This window comes from Aquarana catesbeiana, linkage group LG02, assembly GCF_042186555.1.
Source record: "Aquarana catesbeiana isolate 2022-GZ linkage group LG02, ASM4218655v1, whole genome shotgun sequence".
Classification (NCBI taxonomy): domain Eukaryota; kingdom Metazoa; phylum Chordata; class Amphibia; order Anura; family Ranidae; genus Aquarana; species Aquarana catesbeiana.
Genome location: NC_133325.1, coordinates 122747863 through 122764048, shown reverse-complemented (window position 1 = coordinate 122764048; position 16186 = coordinate 122747863). Strand labels below are relative to the sequence as shown.

The window sequence follows — 16186 nt, the reverse complement described above, 5'->3', positions numbered from 1 at the left end:
CTTCCGGTTCACGCTAACCATTGATGCAATTTCCTCCTCTGTAGAATGCATGCTATTCAGCGGCGGCCTCGGATGTTCTTACTGATGCCTGTTTTTTGCCAGTGATCCTGTAAGTGGCGCCTAGTTTGCGCTTTTATATTTTATCCTAGCGTTATATCACTATGAGCTCTATCTTTGTTTCCCCATCTATGGAGTGTGGCGTATCCTTTCAGTCATAAAGCAACCCCGCTGGAGAAGCCTTTGAGCAATCATCCTACATACCCCAAATCAATAGATCACAGCCAATTTGACCCCTAGACTGTAAAGCTGAGGGTCCATTGTTTCAGGTGAGTGGGGTCACCGAAGGGGGAGTGTTGGCACCTCACACATTTTTCAAGTTTGGAGCATCGCTGCACTTTATTCTATCATCATATGAGCACCAAGCACTTTAAAGATTTGTATAGATTTGCTTTTATATAATACATATTTTTGCTTGCACACGTATACCGATTTATGGTATTAGTCACTATATCATTTGTTTATATTATTAAGTTCTGCTAGCGCTGTTTTATTTTTCTTTCTATGGGAAAATTTGCCTCGGTTCACTGTAAATATATTTCTAAAGGTGCTGTTGACATGAAATTCTCATCACATGTCATTAACAACCCATGCAATCCCTACATACAAAGAAACCAAAACAAATAAGTTCAGAAATTAAGTTATGTATAATAAAATGGAATGACACAGGGAAAAAGTATTGAAAATGTGAAGAAAGGGAGGTGCAAAAAGGCATGGAAAGCCAAAACACCAGCTGAAATTTATCAGTAATTAGAAAGCAATCCTGCCCCTTGTCAGTGCAAATTAATATCAGCTGGTTCAGTCTCAACTGATGGCCTATAAAAAGGTGTCTCATTCCCAAGGTGTCACACAAGAAACATCTCTTGATGGGTAAAAGCAAATAGATCTCTCAAACCTTGGCATTGGTTACAGAAGGATTTCCTTCCCCAGTTGAGGCCATAATCCTTAAATGGAAAGAAGATAATTTCACCATAAACCAGCCATGACCAGGTGCTCCTCACAAGATTTTTGACAGAGGAGTGAAAAGAATTATCATAAGAGTTTTCCAAGAGCTAAGGACCACTTGTGGAGAGCTTTAGAAAGACCTGAAGAAAAAGCACTTGTTTAAAGTTTGCTGCACAACATTTAGACAAGCCTGTGAAATACTGGGAGAATATAGTCTGGTTAGATGAGACTAAAATTGAACTCTTTGGATGCCATAATACACACCATGTTTGGAGGTCAAATGCCACTGCATGTCACCCCAAAAAAACCATACCAACAGTGAAGTTTGGAGGTGGGAACATCATGGTGTGGGGCTGTTTTTTTTTAGCATACGGTACTGGCAAACTTCATATCATTGAAGGAAGGATGAATGGAAAAAGATACAGACATCCTTGATAAAAAAAGTCTGCTGCCATCAACCAGGATGATGAAGATGAAATGACAGTGGACATTTCAGCAAGAAGATGATCCCAAACACAAAGCCAAGGAAACTCTCAATTGGTTACAAAGAAAGAAAATAAAGCTGCTAGAATGGCCCAGCCAATCACCTGACTTGAATAGAAAATCTATGGAAAGAACTAAAGATTAGAGTTCATAGAAGAGGCCCAACGAACCTTCAAAATTTGAACACGGTTTGTGTGGAAGAATGGGCCAAAATCACATCTGAGCAATGCATGTGACTAGTTTCTCCATACAGGAGGCATCTTGAAGCTGTCATTACCAACAAAGGATTTTGTATGAAGTATTAAATACATTTCAGTTAGCGTGTGCAATACTTTTTCCCTGTGTCATTCCATTTTGATTACACAGAATTTCATTTCTGAACTTATTTGTTTTGGTGTCTTTGTATATATAGATTGCATGGGTTGTTTCCGACATGTAGTGAAAATTTCATGTCAATAGCGCCTTTAATATTATATTTACCTAGAAAAATGGTGATGTCTTCAGTACTTATTTTACCCGCTGTATGTCCCCCAAGCATGTTTGAATCCACTTACTGTTGATTGACTCGATACCTCTATTCTATTCTAAGCATTAACTACTCTTTCAGTAAAATAATACTTTCTAAGATTAGTTTTGACCTTTCCTCCTGCTAATTTTGCGTCATGTTTCTATGTTCTCCATATTAACTTCATATTGAAAATCCTGCCCTCCTGAACCTTAATTACCCCATTGATGTACTTAAAAGTTTCAGTCAAATCTCCCCCCTTTCCCTTCTTTCACTCAGACTGTACATATTGAGCTTCTGAAATCTCTCTCAATATGTTTTTTCCTCCAGACCTTTCACCATTTTTGTTACCCGTCTCTGGGCTCATCCTATCTTACCAATATCTTTCTGTAAGTGAGGTCTTCAGAACTGGACACAGTATTCTAAACGAGGTCTTGCTAAATATCTATATAGGGGAATCAGGACCTCATTCCTCCTACTGGTGACCCCTCTAGTGATACATCCTAGAATTCTATTTGCTTTTTGAATTGCATGGCAACACACTGATCATTCTGCAATCATCTGAAATAAGTCCCCCCAAATCCCTTTAGTGCTGACGAACACTGTACCCCCAATGTTGTACTCTCTCAAGGGAATCTTTTTTCCTAGGTGAATTATTTTACATTTAGAAACATTGAACTGCAGTGTCCACTGCTTTGACCAATCTTCCAACAATGCCAAATCATGTTCCATGTTAGACACCTCCAGGGATATCGACCTTATCATACACCTTTGTGTCATCAGCAAAAAGACATATCTTCCTCGTCCTAACCTTTAATTACTTACAAATATATTAAATAGAACACAACCTAGTACATAGCTTTATGGTACACCATTAGTGACTCTGTTCCAAATGAACCCCAACAACCACACTCTGATATCTATACTTTAGCCATCTGCATATCCACTGAACCACCTAAGAGTTGGACCCCTTTCACACTGAGGCCGTTTTCAGGCGTTACAGTGCTCCCAAAATGTCCCTGCCCATGGCAATGAATGGGCAGTGCTTCCGAAGCGCCGCAACATGGGCATTTTTAACCCCTTCTTAGGGGTTAAAAGAGCCCCGCTAGCAGCCGAAAAGCGCAGCTTAAACAGCGGTAAAGTGCCGCTAAAATGAGCAGCGCTTTACCGCTAATGCACGTGCACGGCCCTATTGTGAAAGGGGTCTTAAGTCCTAGCTTGTACAACTTTTTTTTTTCAGATCATTCTGTGGAACTGTATCAAATGCTTTGCTGAAATCAAGATAAGCCAATTCCTGTGCTACTTGTGTCCCTAGAAATTATGAGAATGAACCTTTGTAAAGAAAGAGGAGACTACAGATCACAATTAGAACAAATCTGAATATATGGGGAACTTTAAAGGCTCATTCACACCTCTTCATATTTCAAAGGCACCGCAACACACCTTAAACGCACATGCATTTTAGTACACCCCAATGCACAGTAACGCACTACCACGTGTTGTGGCACCCTGAATCTGAAAAAAATAGCGCATGTCTGATTTTTGGTCCATTTCAGTACTTTATCAGTTCATCCAAATTAATAGGCTACTTATAACACCTTCGCGCTGCTGCCTCCTGGCCCATTAAAGAGGTTGTAAACCTCCATGGGGAAGTTGTACCTATAGGTAAGCCTAGAATAAAGCTTATCTAAAGGTACTGTAAATATCTCCTAAACGTGCGCCGTTCAGGAGATAGTCACTGTTTACTGAATAAAAACAATACACAGGTTTTTGACAAAATTATTTATTAAATCAGCTCCGGTGTCTCTTCCGATTTCTTCTCCCCTCTCCGGCTCTTCTCCATCTTCTGGCCATGTCTTCTTCCTCTGCCGGTTCTCCTCCGTTCTCCGCTGATGTCTTCTAGTCCTCTCTGGTTCTTCTCCTCTGTCCGCTGTCTTCTGCCTCTGCCGGGTCTGTTCTTCCTCTGATGTTGACTCAACGCTCTCTCCTGCCCTTATGACATCACCTCCCGGGGCATGATGGGACGGTGACGTCTCCCGCTGGCCCCGCCCCATGCCAATATAAGTAGTGGCACACGGCGGACCCAGCATTCGAGCGGGAGAGATCGTCGAGTCAACATCAGAGGAAGAACAGAGGAAGAGGAGACCCGGCAGAGGCAGAAGACAGTGGACAGAGGAGAAGAACTGGAGAGGGCTAGAAGCGGAGAGCGGAGGAGAACCAGCAGAGGAAGAAGACATCGCCAGAAGACGGAGAAGAGCCGGTGAGAGGAGAAGAAATCGGAAGAGACGCCGGAGCTGATTTAATAAATTTATTTTGTCAAAAACCTGTGTACTGTTTTTGACACTTTTTTTTTTTAGGTGAATGGGTAGGGGTACAATATTCATTCACATAGGATGGGGGGCCAGGATCTGGGGGCCCCCTTGTTAAAGGGGGCTTCCAGAGTCTGATAAGCCCCCCGCCTGCAGACCCTGACAACCACCGGCCAGGACAAGGCGCTTTGGGGTGGGGGGGCGCAGGGCCCCCCTGCCCCAAAGCACCCACCCCCCCATGTTAAGGGCATGTAGCCTGGTATTGTTCAGGAGGCGGGGCGCTCGCTCGTCCCCACCCCCTTTCCTGACCTGCCAGGCTGCATGTTCGGATAAGGGTCTAGTATGGATTTTGGGGGGATCCCACGCTGTTTTTTTGGCATGGGGATTCCCCTTAAAATCCATACCAGACCGAAGAGCCTTGGAGGGGGAACCCCATGCCGTTTATTTTTTTTATTTGGCGTAGAGTTCCCCTTCAAGATCCTGAGAGCGTAAGTCGCATGCCAAAGTCAGATCAGTTAAGACGATGATCCAACTTTGATCCAACTTCAATGATATTCAATGGGCTGAAGTAGGATCAAAGTTGGACCAAAATAGTGCAGCAACTTTTTTCAAAGTCGGACCAGTTAAGACAGCTGTCATAGGGAAACATTGACTTGCATTTGTCGTACAAGTGCGGCCTAAGGCTCGGTTCACACTGCAGCGACTTGGGATCCAACTTGTGAGACCCCAAGTTGCGTGACATGTGAAATTCCATTTTGTTTGTGCGTTTTTGGAAAGGGTTGGGGACTTTTTTCCCACGCTTTGCGTGTAATAGACTTAAATGGAATCGCACCAGAAACCAAGTGTTGTGCTTGTGATGCGATTTCTGATGTGTTTTGCGTTTTTTCTTTTTCGATTTAAACACTGTATATAGCTGGTTGCTAAGGAGCTAGCTGGGAAGCCAGCTGCAGCGTCCTTAATAACCGATGAATCACTGCTGACAGCTAAATGTAAAAAAAATAGTGACCCTTATCCGAGCATGTAGCCCGGCAGGTCTGGAAAGGTAGAGGACAAGCAAGCGCCCCCCCTCACCCCAAAACCATACCAGGCCGCATGCTCTCAACATGGGATGATGGGTGCTTTGGGGCGGGGACAAGACTCTTCCCCACAAACCTGGCCGGTGGTTGTGGGGTTCCCCTATCCCACCCCCCTATGTGAATGAGAATCTACGTGTCGTCACAAGGGACGGGTTCTCCGAGTGATGTCACCGGATGGCCACACCCCACGACTATATAAGAAATGGCAGACAGCGGGAGACAACACAATGCAGGAAGACAGCGTTAGAAAAAGATCTGCTCTTTTTGTTTTTAGCGTGTAAACGGCGGCGAGGAAGAAGACAGCTCGGGGAGAAGACAGCTCGGGGAGAAGACTGCACCGGAGGGAGAAGACATCGGAAACGGAGGAAGAAGACATGTAGGAGCTACAACGGGGGACATTTTTCATTTTTTAATGAAAGACCTGTCAAAAACTGTCTCTTGTTGTTTTTTTTGTTTTTTTTAACACTTCACAGCTTTTTGGGATGAATGGATAGGGGTACAATGTACCTCATACTCATTCACATAGGGGGACCCCTTTCCCCCAAAGCACCCATTCCCCCATGTAGAGGGCATGTGGGCTGGTATGGTTCAGAAGGGGGGGGGGGTGCTCGCTCTGCCAGGCTGCATGGTCAGATAAGGGTCTAGTATGGATTTTGGGGGGGACCCCATGCCATTTTTTAAAGAATTTTGGCGGGGGGCCCCTCCAAATCCATAACAGACGCCACGCCGTTTTTGTCACAATTTTTTCTTTTTTTTTTTACAGGCAATTTTCTTTTTTTTACATTTAGCTGTCAGCGGGGAACCCTTTGCAGCTATAACAGCTTCAACTCTTCTGGGAAGGCTTTCATCAAGGTTTAGAAGTATGTCTATGGGAATGTTTGACCATTCTTCCAGAAGTGCATTTGTGAGGTCAGGCACTGATGTTGGGCGAGAAGGCCTGGCTCACAGTCTCCGCTCTAAATTCATCCCAAATTTGTTCTATCGGGTTGAGGTCAGGACTCTGTGCAGGCCAGTCAAATTCATCCACCCCGAACTCACTCATCCATGTTTTTTATGGACCTTACCTGCTAAGGGTGGGCTAACTCAATATTAAACCCTACGGGATGCCATTAAAGTTCATGTGCATGTAAAGGCAGGCATCCCAATACTTTTGACAATATAGTGTAACTGAAACCAGCAACTGTGATATACAGATCAGGGTCTCAGGTGTCAAATCGTCAGCAGGTCCAATCTCTAAGGCTGCATTCATAGCTGAGCGTTTCAAAGTGGCACGTTTTTACTGCGATTTTTACCGTGTTTTTGTACAGGTCACCAATGTAAAAAGCAGAAAAACACCTGTAATCTGCCCAGGTGCCATTGAAATGAACAGGATTTTGCTTGTTGGGCATTTTTCGGGTGTTTTAGAAGCGTTTTATGAGCTGAAAATGCTCTGGTGTGAATGCAGCCTAAATGTCTGATGTGAGTTCAGTAAGGAAGAACTCCTGTACTCCACCTGGTTCTATACACAATTGCATTGATCATTTACCCTACATTAAAATTAAACTTGTACAACTGCGTGCTATCAAATAATACACACCATTGAAAGGGAAAACATGCTACAGAAAATATACAGCTCCTGGATGGCAGCTATATACGACAACTCTCCTTTTTTACCTTCATCGTAGAGAACGTTTCTCGAGAAAAAAAACAAAAAACGTCTCATTGGTTGTATGAGCAACACCGATTTCCTGCCGAATTTCCTGCCTCTGTGTTTTAAAATAGGGATATACTGTGCAATTCAGAGAAGTCTGTAGCCAATATTTACCTATCAGAAAATTTATGGCCAAATGATATCCAGTCTTTTTCAATCAGCACCTAAGGACAGAAAGAGGAGAGCATTTTTATGTAAGACAGCAGAAGATAGTTCACTTCTTATAGCAGAACACAGAAAACTGGCTGTATTTTTATTCAGATTTCTTACTTTTAGAAAAGATCCCAGCTAAATGCTATTTATACGAGGCAGTTTACATTTGAACTGGCATTGGAACATAGCCCTGATGTAATAACAAAAAATGAAATCCCTTGCTGTGTGGAACCAGCTAAGATTGGCTTTTGCAAGAAAAGTGTAGATTTACATCTAAATTCAGCTGCTGGCAGTTCTGTCTCTCCTGAAAGACAAGTGGTTTGCACTTCAAGCAACCATTGCTTATGTATGGTTTCATCAGGCGCTCAGTGTGCATTGACTAGGTTTGCGATAGGAGTCATTTAAATTTAACCCATACCGCAGCCTGTCCTCAGCCTTTATATTGGGATAGACTCACCCTGCACTGGTTTACAAATGCTTGCAGTCACCCATGACATTTTCTCCTAAGAAACATAAAATGTAAGAATTACTGTATAATTTTCTTTTTAGTGTAGCGCTACCCCCCAGAGGAGCCGCTTAAGTTTGTTCAGTCCATTACTCTGCCTCTCAACTCCAGTAACAGTCTCAGCCCCCTCTGGCACTAATGCAAGTGCAATAACCAATGAAAAACACATACATTATGATAAAACACAGGAAATTGTCTTTACTGCAATATTTCTGTGGAAAAGTAACAAACAGTAACAATATATATGTTCAAGGAATGCAATGGGAGAGCAATATAGCTCAATACTATATTCAGGATGCTTTCAGGGGATTCAAAACCTAAGAATAACCCCAAGAGCAGAGGCACACTTACATGGCAAATAAATCCCAATATGGCAATCCATATCAGATTGGTTACCTTTACTCAGGTTGGCTCTATGAGTCCAGGCAGGCGGAGAGCAGAGGAATGACCCTCGTTGTGTCAGGCCTCTCTCTTCTGTCCCCTGACACCACAGGCCCAACTTTAAACACTTTATTCAAACCAACTTGTAATGGCTTAACTTCCTAGATAAACTGTCACACACAGAGCCCTGAATATGTGTGTGCGGGTCCGTATGGCACTAGTAGCTTCAGTCCTTTTGAAGAACAGATAAAACTTTGTGTCTTCAGCTAGCCACTTTTGTTGGTGCACTTAAACTCCTGAATAGCAGGGCCAAACAACACAACTTGTCTGGATTATGAAGTGAAGAAGGCAAGATCTTTCTCAGCAAGGTGAAAAGAACAATGGAGTCTGTATACAGTGTCCCTGGAAATGGATGGCCTTAACCTTTAGCCCTGTGGCACTACAAGTGTCAGGAAGAAGACTAACAGCAATGATGTCTGTATGCAGTGTCCATTTAACTTCTTCTATGGTGGGTGCAGTGTTCCTGTTTCCTGCAAATGGGCAAAAGCCCTCTCACCCAACCCTGCGGTCAAGGCCCAAACAAACATCTTGGAACAGCAGGCTCTCCTGGCGACCCAACTGGTCACCTTACACTGGAACGCTTCACTGTCGGTGCAGGTGCGCCTGGATATGCACCTGGGATCCCCCTCTCTCAGGCTGGATGTCCCGACTGGCGGCAGAGTGAAATCACCTGGGAGACAGCATGTCAACGGTCTGAATTCTCCTCAGAAAATTAAAAATGGAGTCTCTCCTTTCCTGCCCTCAGAGCATGCTGGTCTTTTGTAGTTCCATACAGTTAAAACTTGAGTCCTGGAACTACAGTTCCCTTTATGCTTTGCTCCCCGATGGTAATCACTCTGTTGATAGGATGTGATGACACAGAGTCTTAGCTGGCACTAAAGGGAAACAGTCTCATTGCAACAATGTTGCAGAGCGTCTTTTGATACTGCAGGTAAGATAGCCAGCTTCCTGCTACATCAGTATGCTATGTGAATGGAACCACCAATAAAGCATGTAGTGGGGTTTTCCACAAATCTGAAAGCAGAAGTGGAAATACACTTTAGCCATCCCTCACTCTTTCCAAAACCAAAAAAAAAAAAAAAAAAAGATTAGGCTGGAGTTGTACTTTATCCCTTAAGTAGGAATTCCAGGCCTAACCTTAACCACTCTGAAAACTGTCCCCTACCTCCTCCTAAAACCTATGCTTACTAACCTGTGTAAAAAAGATGGAGTTACTTACCTATTTTCAGAAGGAATCATTTTTAATAAAGGGTTCTAAAGACTTAAGGTTTTTTTTTAATATATCCTTTTTGCCACAGGATCTTCCCCAGCCCCCTTAAACCTACCTGAGCCTGATTTCAATCCAGTGCTCTCTCCATTCTCTCCCTTCTCACTGGGCATACTGATAGCAGTGGGAACCATTGTCTCTTGCTGCTGTCAATCAAATCTTGTGACGAAGAAGGGGGGTGGGGCTAAGCCATGCAGTCTGTATCTATACACAAGAAGCGCAGCTCGGGATGGAGCCTGCGCGAATGCCCTCATAGGGAGTGGATCTCTATGGGGGCATTCACCAAAGAGGTGGAGCCAGGAGTGTCCGTGGGGCAGAAGAGGAGAATCAGGAGTACTTTGTGCAAAACCATTGCAGAGGAAGGTTTACGGTTACTTTAAGAGTAGTTAATTCAAGACCAGAATTCCACTTAAAAGCTAAATTCCATGAATTTAGCTACTTTGTGAAAACTGTAGGCATACAATGAGTTAAGTCTAATGAGGTAACTGATGCATTATAGACTTATCTTGATTATTCACATCTGACAGATTTATTGTGCTCCAGGAAGATAACTTCTGGAGCTCTGACACTGCTCACTGTGGTCTCAGTTCCTCGAAGAGCAGAGTCGCTGGAACTGGTATGCCTGTCCCTCCCCCTCCTTCTGCCCATTCACAGAAGCCATTGTATTATAACACATAAGGCTTCTGTGAATGGGAAGCAGAGGGGAGGGACAGCCATAGGTGTTCTGTGTGCTTCTCTCCTCTCATAATGGGAGTGTAAATTTTTTGTTTGTTAAAAATCTTACAAACATACAACATAATAAAAAGATATTTACATATATACAGAATAAATAAAATTATATATAAACAAACAAAAATAGCTTACTTCAGCATAGAAAACAAACTGGCTTTTTTGACAGAAATAAACATAAACAGATATAAATAAATATACAAACCAAAATATATGTTAATATTATTATTATAATACACCACAACAAAGCCCTAACCACAACCTAAACACACCCTCAGGCTAGGAAACGATTACACATTTAACCCATGCATGGACTTAAATGAAGACTTCCAGAACTTTGAGATCAAGAATGGGGTGAATTGGGATTGGGAACAGTGAACAGGTTGGAGAAAAGCCTCTGAAACCATACTGCCTCAGGACCCGTGGCAATTACACCTTTAATGCAAAACTGGGCTAGATAGAGATCTTACACGGTGATACAGGAAGGTTGAAGGTGAAAAAATGGGAATGGGGCAGGGAGTGAAACTCCAGTTTGTAGCCCTAGTAGTTCACTTACCACAGGGAAGTGTCTAATGCCGCGTACACACGGGCGGACTTTTCGACCAGACTGGTCCAACAAACATTCCAGCAGACTTTCGACGGACTTCCGATGGACTTTCTAACGAACGGCCTTGCCTACACATGTTCACACCAAAGTCCGGCGGATTTGTACGTGATGACGTACGCCAGACTAAAATAAGGAAGTTGATAGCCAGGAGCCAATAGCTGCCCTAGCGTCGGTTTTTGTCCATCGGACTAGCATACAGACAAGCGGATTTCTGGGTCTGGCGAAGTTACGACATAAAGATTTGAAGCCTGTTCCAAATCTAAAGTCTGTCAGATTTGCGACGGGAAGAGTCCGGTGAAGCCCACACGCGATCGGATTGTCCGTCAGATTTGGTCCGTCGGCGTCCGTCAGACCAGTCCGGTCGAAAAGTCCGACCGTGTGTACGCTGCATTAGAAGCAAGCTGTCCAAGCATCTGCAAAATTTACCAACACTACTATCTGATTCATGCATTTTATAAGCGCACAATCATCTTTGGCAGCTGGAAGATCTCTTTTAAGGGATTTTAATCAATCAAACAGTTTGAAAAAATAAAGTGAAAGCTAGATTTAGATAAAAGATAGGGACCTCAAGCGAAAATAAATCTAGATAGACTACTTCTGTACAGAAAACTCACTAACGGGTTATAAGGCTGCTAAACATTTGGGAGAGCAAACAACCTGTCAGGATGCTTTCAATCTCCATAGAGAAATAGCTTTAAATTTACATGCAAAAGAAAGTATTTGCGGCCTTAGGAGTTTTAAATGACCCAAGATTGGAAACAGGGCTGGTAGAAGCAACAGGTTGATCCTCTATTTTATTTTATTTATTTAAGGTACTTATATAGCGCCGTCAATTTACACAGCGCTTTACATATACATTGTACATTCACATCAGTCCCTACCCTCAAGGAGCTTACAATCTAAGGTCCCTAACACACATTCATATACTAGGGCCAACCTAGACAGAAGCCAATTAATCTACCAGCATGTCTTTTTGGAGTATGGGAGGAAACCGGAGTACCCGGAGGAAACCCAAGCAAGCACAAGGAGAACATGCAAACTCCAGGCAGGTAGTGTCGTGGTTGGGATTCGAACCAGTGACTCTTTTTACTGCTAGGCGTGAGTGCTACCCACTACACCACTGTGCCATCCCACCACTGTGCCACTCTAGTTGTAGAATGATGTGCACTGCATCAATAAGAGCCAAACAGTCTCCTTTCATTTGGGAGTAGTAGCAGTGGACACAAGTTTTCTACTGAAAGCTGAAGTATCTGAACAAGGGACACCTCCTCATACTAAGGGTCCTTTCACACTGGGGCGGTTTGCAGGCGTTATTGCGCTAATAATAGCGCCTGCAAACCGACCCAAAAGTGCCGCTGCTTTCATTCCAGTGTGAAAGCCCCGAGGGCTTTCACACTGGAGCGATGTGCTGGCAGGACGGTAAAAAAAGTCCTGCTAGCAGCATCTTCGGAGCTGTGAAGGAGCGGAGTGTATACCGCTCCTGCCCACTGAAATCAATGGGACGGCGCGGCTATACCGCCGGCAAAGCGCCTCAGCAGAGGCGCTTTGCGGTGGTTTTTGACCATTTCTCGGCCGCTAGTGGGGGGTAAAACCGCCCCACTAGTGGCCGCATACTGACGGTAAAGCGCTGCTTACAATAGCGGCGCTTTACCGCCGCCGGCCCCAGTGTGAAAGGGCTCTAACTGTAAGTTTTGGCCATTGTGCTGATTCTTCTGTTTTTAGTTTTAGCTAAACTTAGGCTTTAAAGGATCACAAAGCATTTGGATGAAACTTTGTTTTCTTTGACCATACCTGTAAAGCCATTCCCCATCGATTTCCAATGGGCTGTCCCCCAGGCCTGTCTTGTATCGGGAAACCGTCTCATGAAAGTCTATGGGAATCAGATGTCCAGGTGTGGCCAGAGGAAATATAATTTTAGCCAGAGTCTTAAAAGGTTCCTGAAGGCTATGGCCATCTGGTTCAGGTAAATATATACCCTATATTGCCAAAAAAATTGGGACACCTGCCTTTACAACACACATGAGCTTTAATGGCATCCCAGTCTTAGTCCATAGGGTTCAATATTGAGTTGGCCCACCCTTTGCAGCTATAACAGCTTCAACTCTTCTGGGAAGGCTGTCCACAAGGTTTAGAAGTGTGTATATTTGAATGTTTGACCATTCTTCCAGAAGCGCATTTGTGAGGTCAGGCACTGATGTTGAACGAGAAGGTGTTCTAGCCGGTTGAGGTCAGGACTCTGTGTAGGTCTGTCAAGTTCCTCCACCCCAAGCTCACTCATCCATGTCTTTATGGACCTTGCTTGTGCACTGGTGGGCAGTCATGTTGGAACAGGAAGGGGCCATCCCAAAACTGTTCCCACAAAGTTGGGAGCATGAAATTATCCAAAATGTTCTGGTATGCTGACAGCTTAAGAGTTCCCTTCACGGGAACTAAGGGGTCAAGCCAAACCCCTGAAAAACAACCCCACACCATAAAGTCCATAAAGACATGGATAAGCGAGTTTTGGGGTGGAGGAACTTGACAATAAAAAGTGCAATTGGGGTAGGAAAGAGGCTCATTTTAGGTCAAAGGGGTTTAGCAAAAAAAGAAAAAAAAAAAAAAAAAAGATACTTTCTTTGAAAGTATAGCGAGCCTTTTAAAAAGAGTTTTCCATTACCTGTATTGCGACTCTACTATTCAAATTTCACATATTGTTACATACAATGCTTAGCCAAGCTGAGGGTACCACACTGCAGAAGGGTTAGGAATTAAGGATACTACATTATTACTTCATAGAGAAGACTGTTTTCATTTTTTCTCTTTTCCTCGAATGGGTATAGGCTTTATTGATTACTCTGATTTTACTATATGTTTCATTGTACAGTGATCTAAGGATGCTTTGAAAGATAGCCACTGTTATAATTATTCATCTTGTTTAATTTGCTAACATGGATTTTTCAATATCATTTTAGTGACTACTCTTTCTATGTGAGATTCAAGGTCCTGAGGAAGCGGGTCATCCCGCGAAATGCGCTGACCTGTAATATATAATCTCAGAGTACAGGCAGTCCCCGGGTTACAAACACAGGTTTTGTAGGCTTGTACTGAAAGTGTTTGTAAAGTATCATTTTTTTTTTTTTCTAAAAATAACAAAACATGTCATACTTAGCTGCTCTGTGAAGGAGATTTGCACGGGGCATCTTCCTCTTCTCAGGTCCCTCTTCTGCTCTTCTGGCCCCTCCCTCCTGTTGAGTGCCCTCACAGCAAGCAGCTTGCTATGGGGGCACCCGAGCCAAGTCTTAGATCCTTGTGTCCATTCAGACAAAGGGGGCGGCCCAGCCGCTCTTTCTTTGGTTTGGCCCCGCCCCTCTCTCTCCTGATTGGCTAACTGACTTTGATTGACAGCAGTGGGAGCCAATGGTGCGGCTGCTGTGTCTCAGCCAATAAGGAGGACAGAGATGGGGTTCAGGTATTAGGGGGTGCTGGGGCGGCTGCTGCACACAGAAGTTTTTTTATCTTAATGCATAGAATGCATTAACCTAAAAAACCTTCTGACTTTACAACCACTTTAAGTTGAATTTGTATGCAAGCTGGAACAGGTACATTTTTTAAGTGTAACTCCAGCCAAAAGAAGAATTTTTAGGTTTTTGGACATCATAGGGAAGGGTTAACACCCCTGTAACATTTGTTTTGCTCTCTGTGCCCCTGTTCCGAAGATTTAACTTCACTTTCTGCCCCTGTGATGATTGGATTTTGAAAATGTTGGGGTGTTGTGAAAACAAGGATTGGCGATAGAGCTTTAGTTGAGACACCTTTTTCCCATAACTCTTATAGGAATGAATTTCCCTTCCTAGGGGACTCTTATAGGAATGAATTTCCCTTCCTAGGGGTAGATTTCTTCTCATTTCCTGCTGTCTCCCTCTGTTTGTAAGTAGGAGTCATATGTAAGTCGGATATTTGTAACTCGGGGACTGCCTGTATTTTAAATTTATGTTCTTCCACTATTTGTATACCTAATCAGTGGTTGAATGTGTCTTATTATATATTTCTTCCTTTATAAGATATATGAAAAGTTGTAATTCTACACCCAGAACGCCAATTGGCTTAGCATATTTTTACTGCAACTAATTTGACCATAGCAAAAGCCTGAAAAACTCCGGCTCTCAGTTTCGAAGCAGTTAAAAACCACACAAATGATATCATGGTCAACGTGAAACTGACAGCCGTGTTATCAGATACCCATGAAAAATTCCTCTGGACATGGCAGCCCTGGGTGGCACAATACCCACTCTTCCTGATTCAACCCAGCGTTACTCTCTCTCTAGTATGCCTCTATTCCCCCCACCCCGTGGACTCCCCATATCCCACTCTTCTTCCAGCCTTCCTCCTTCTTAAGCCTTCTTCCTATCTTCTCTTTTTTATGTCTCTCAGGCCCATGGGCTAGGTCCTGCTGGGTTTGGACACATGGTGAGAAAAGGTTGCTATTGCTTACAGGTATATACTGTCTTTCCTTATGTATCCTCTTTAGTTTTTTTTCTCTTTTTGAAATGTTATGTTTTACATTCTTCTCTTGACACGTGTGCTACATATGGCTCTGTAAAATCACTTACACGCAACTGAAGTCTAGCGTGCTACCACACTATCAGGATCTGCTGATCACATATGATCGGCCCCGAATTCTCAAGAGCTTGTGTAAATCTTTGTGTCCCGGACTTTCATTTTTGACACCTGAAGTTTATGCAACTATGTATACATGATGTGTCCACCACTGTTTACGTATTATTTTGTTGATCTGTATTTTAAATAAAACTCTTTGTACAAGAAAAAAGTTGTAATTTTTTTTTTTGCTTTTCTTTATATCAGTTGTGGTAATAATCATTGAAGGTATATTCAAAGCCTCGCTACATACATAATTCTTCTGCATGACTGTAGGAATTGGTTGTTGTTAAAGAAGGAAAACCTTATGAATTTCCTATGGAAATATTTAAATTAATTGCAGTGATTTGGCCTGTGAGTACAGTGTGGTGACTGCAGAACTGAAGCGCCTCTTCTGTCGCTGGGAGAACTTATCTGATCATAAGGGCAGGAACCTACTGTGGTAACTGAGCATCATAAGCCACTGTGACTGAGGGATAAAATAACACCAGACAAGTAAGAAGAGAATTAAGCATGTCTGGAAAAGACAGTGGCCAGAGTTGGTGACAGGCTAACAATCCGAGAAAACGAGGACAGAGGTCATAAGAGGAAGAAGTCGGATTTAGGAAGTCAGGGCAGGTGACTATGCCTTCTTCCATTTGTGTCTGTTTTCAAGCTATTGGCTGTTTATATGAACACAGACACAACTGCAGTTAGAACTCTGTGCTGTGCCTGAATAGTAAAGACATGTATGCAGAAGTCTGGGGTGTACTGGGCACCAGGTAATCATGTTCACATGGTCAGG

General features: G+C 43.2%; 1 protein-coding gene across 1 annotated transcript in view; it reads right to left on the bottom strand.

Moving 5' to 3' along the window:
- The window catches only part of MTMR6 (myotubularin related protein 6), a 104376-nt gene that overhangs the window by 29719 nt on the left and 58471 nt on the right, over window positions 1-16186 (bottom strand). The window contains exon 10 of the mRNA XM_073613424.1: window positions 7180-7229. Within this exon, the coding sequence (XP_073469525.1) occupies window positions 7180-7229 (50 nt within the window). The remainder of the gene's footprint in view (window positions 1-7179; window positions 7230-16186) is intronic.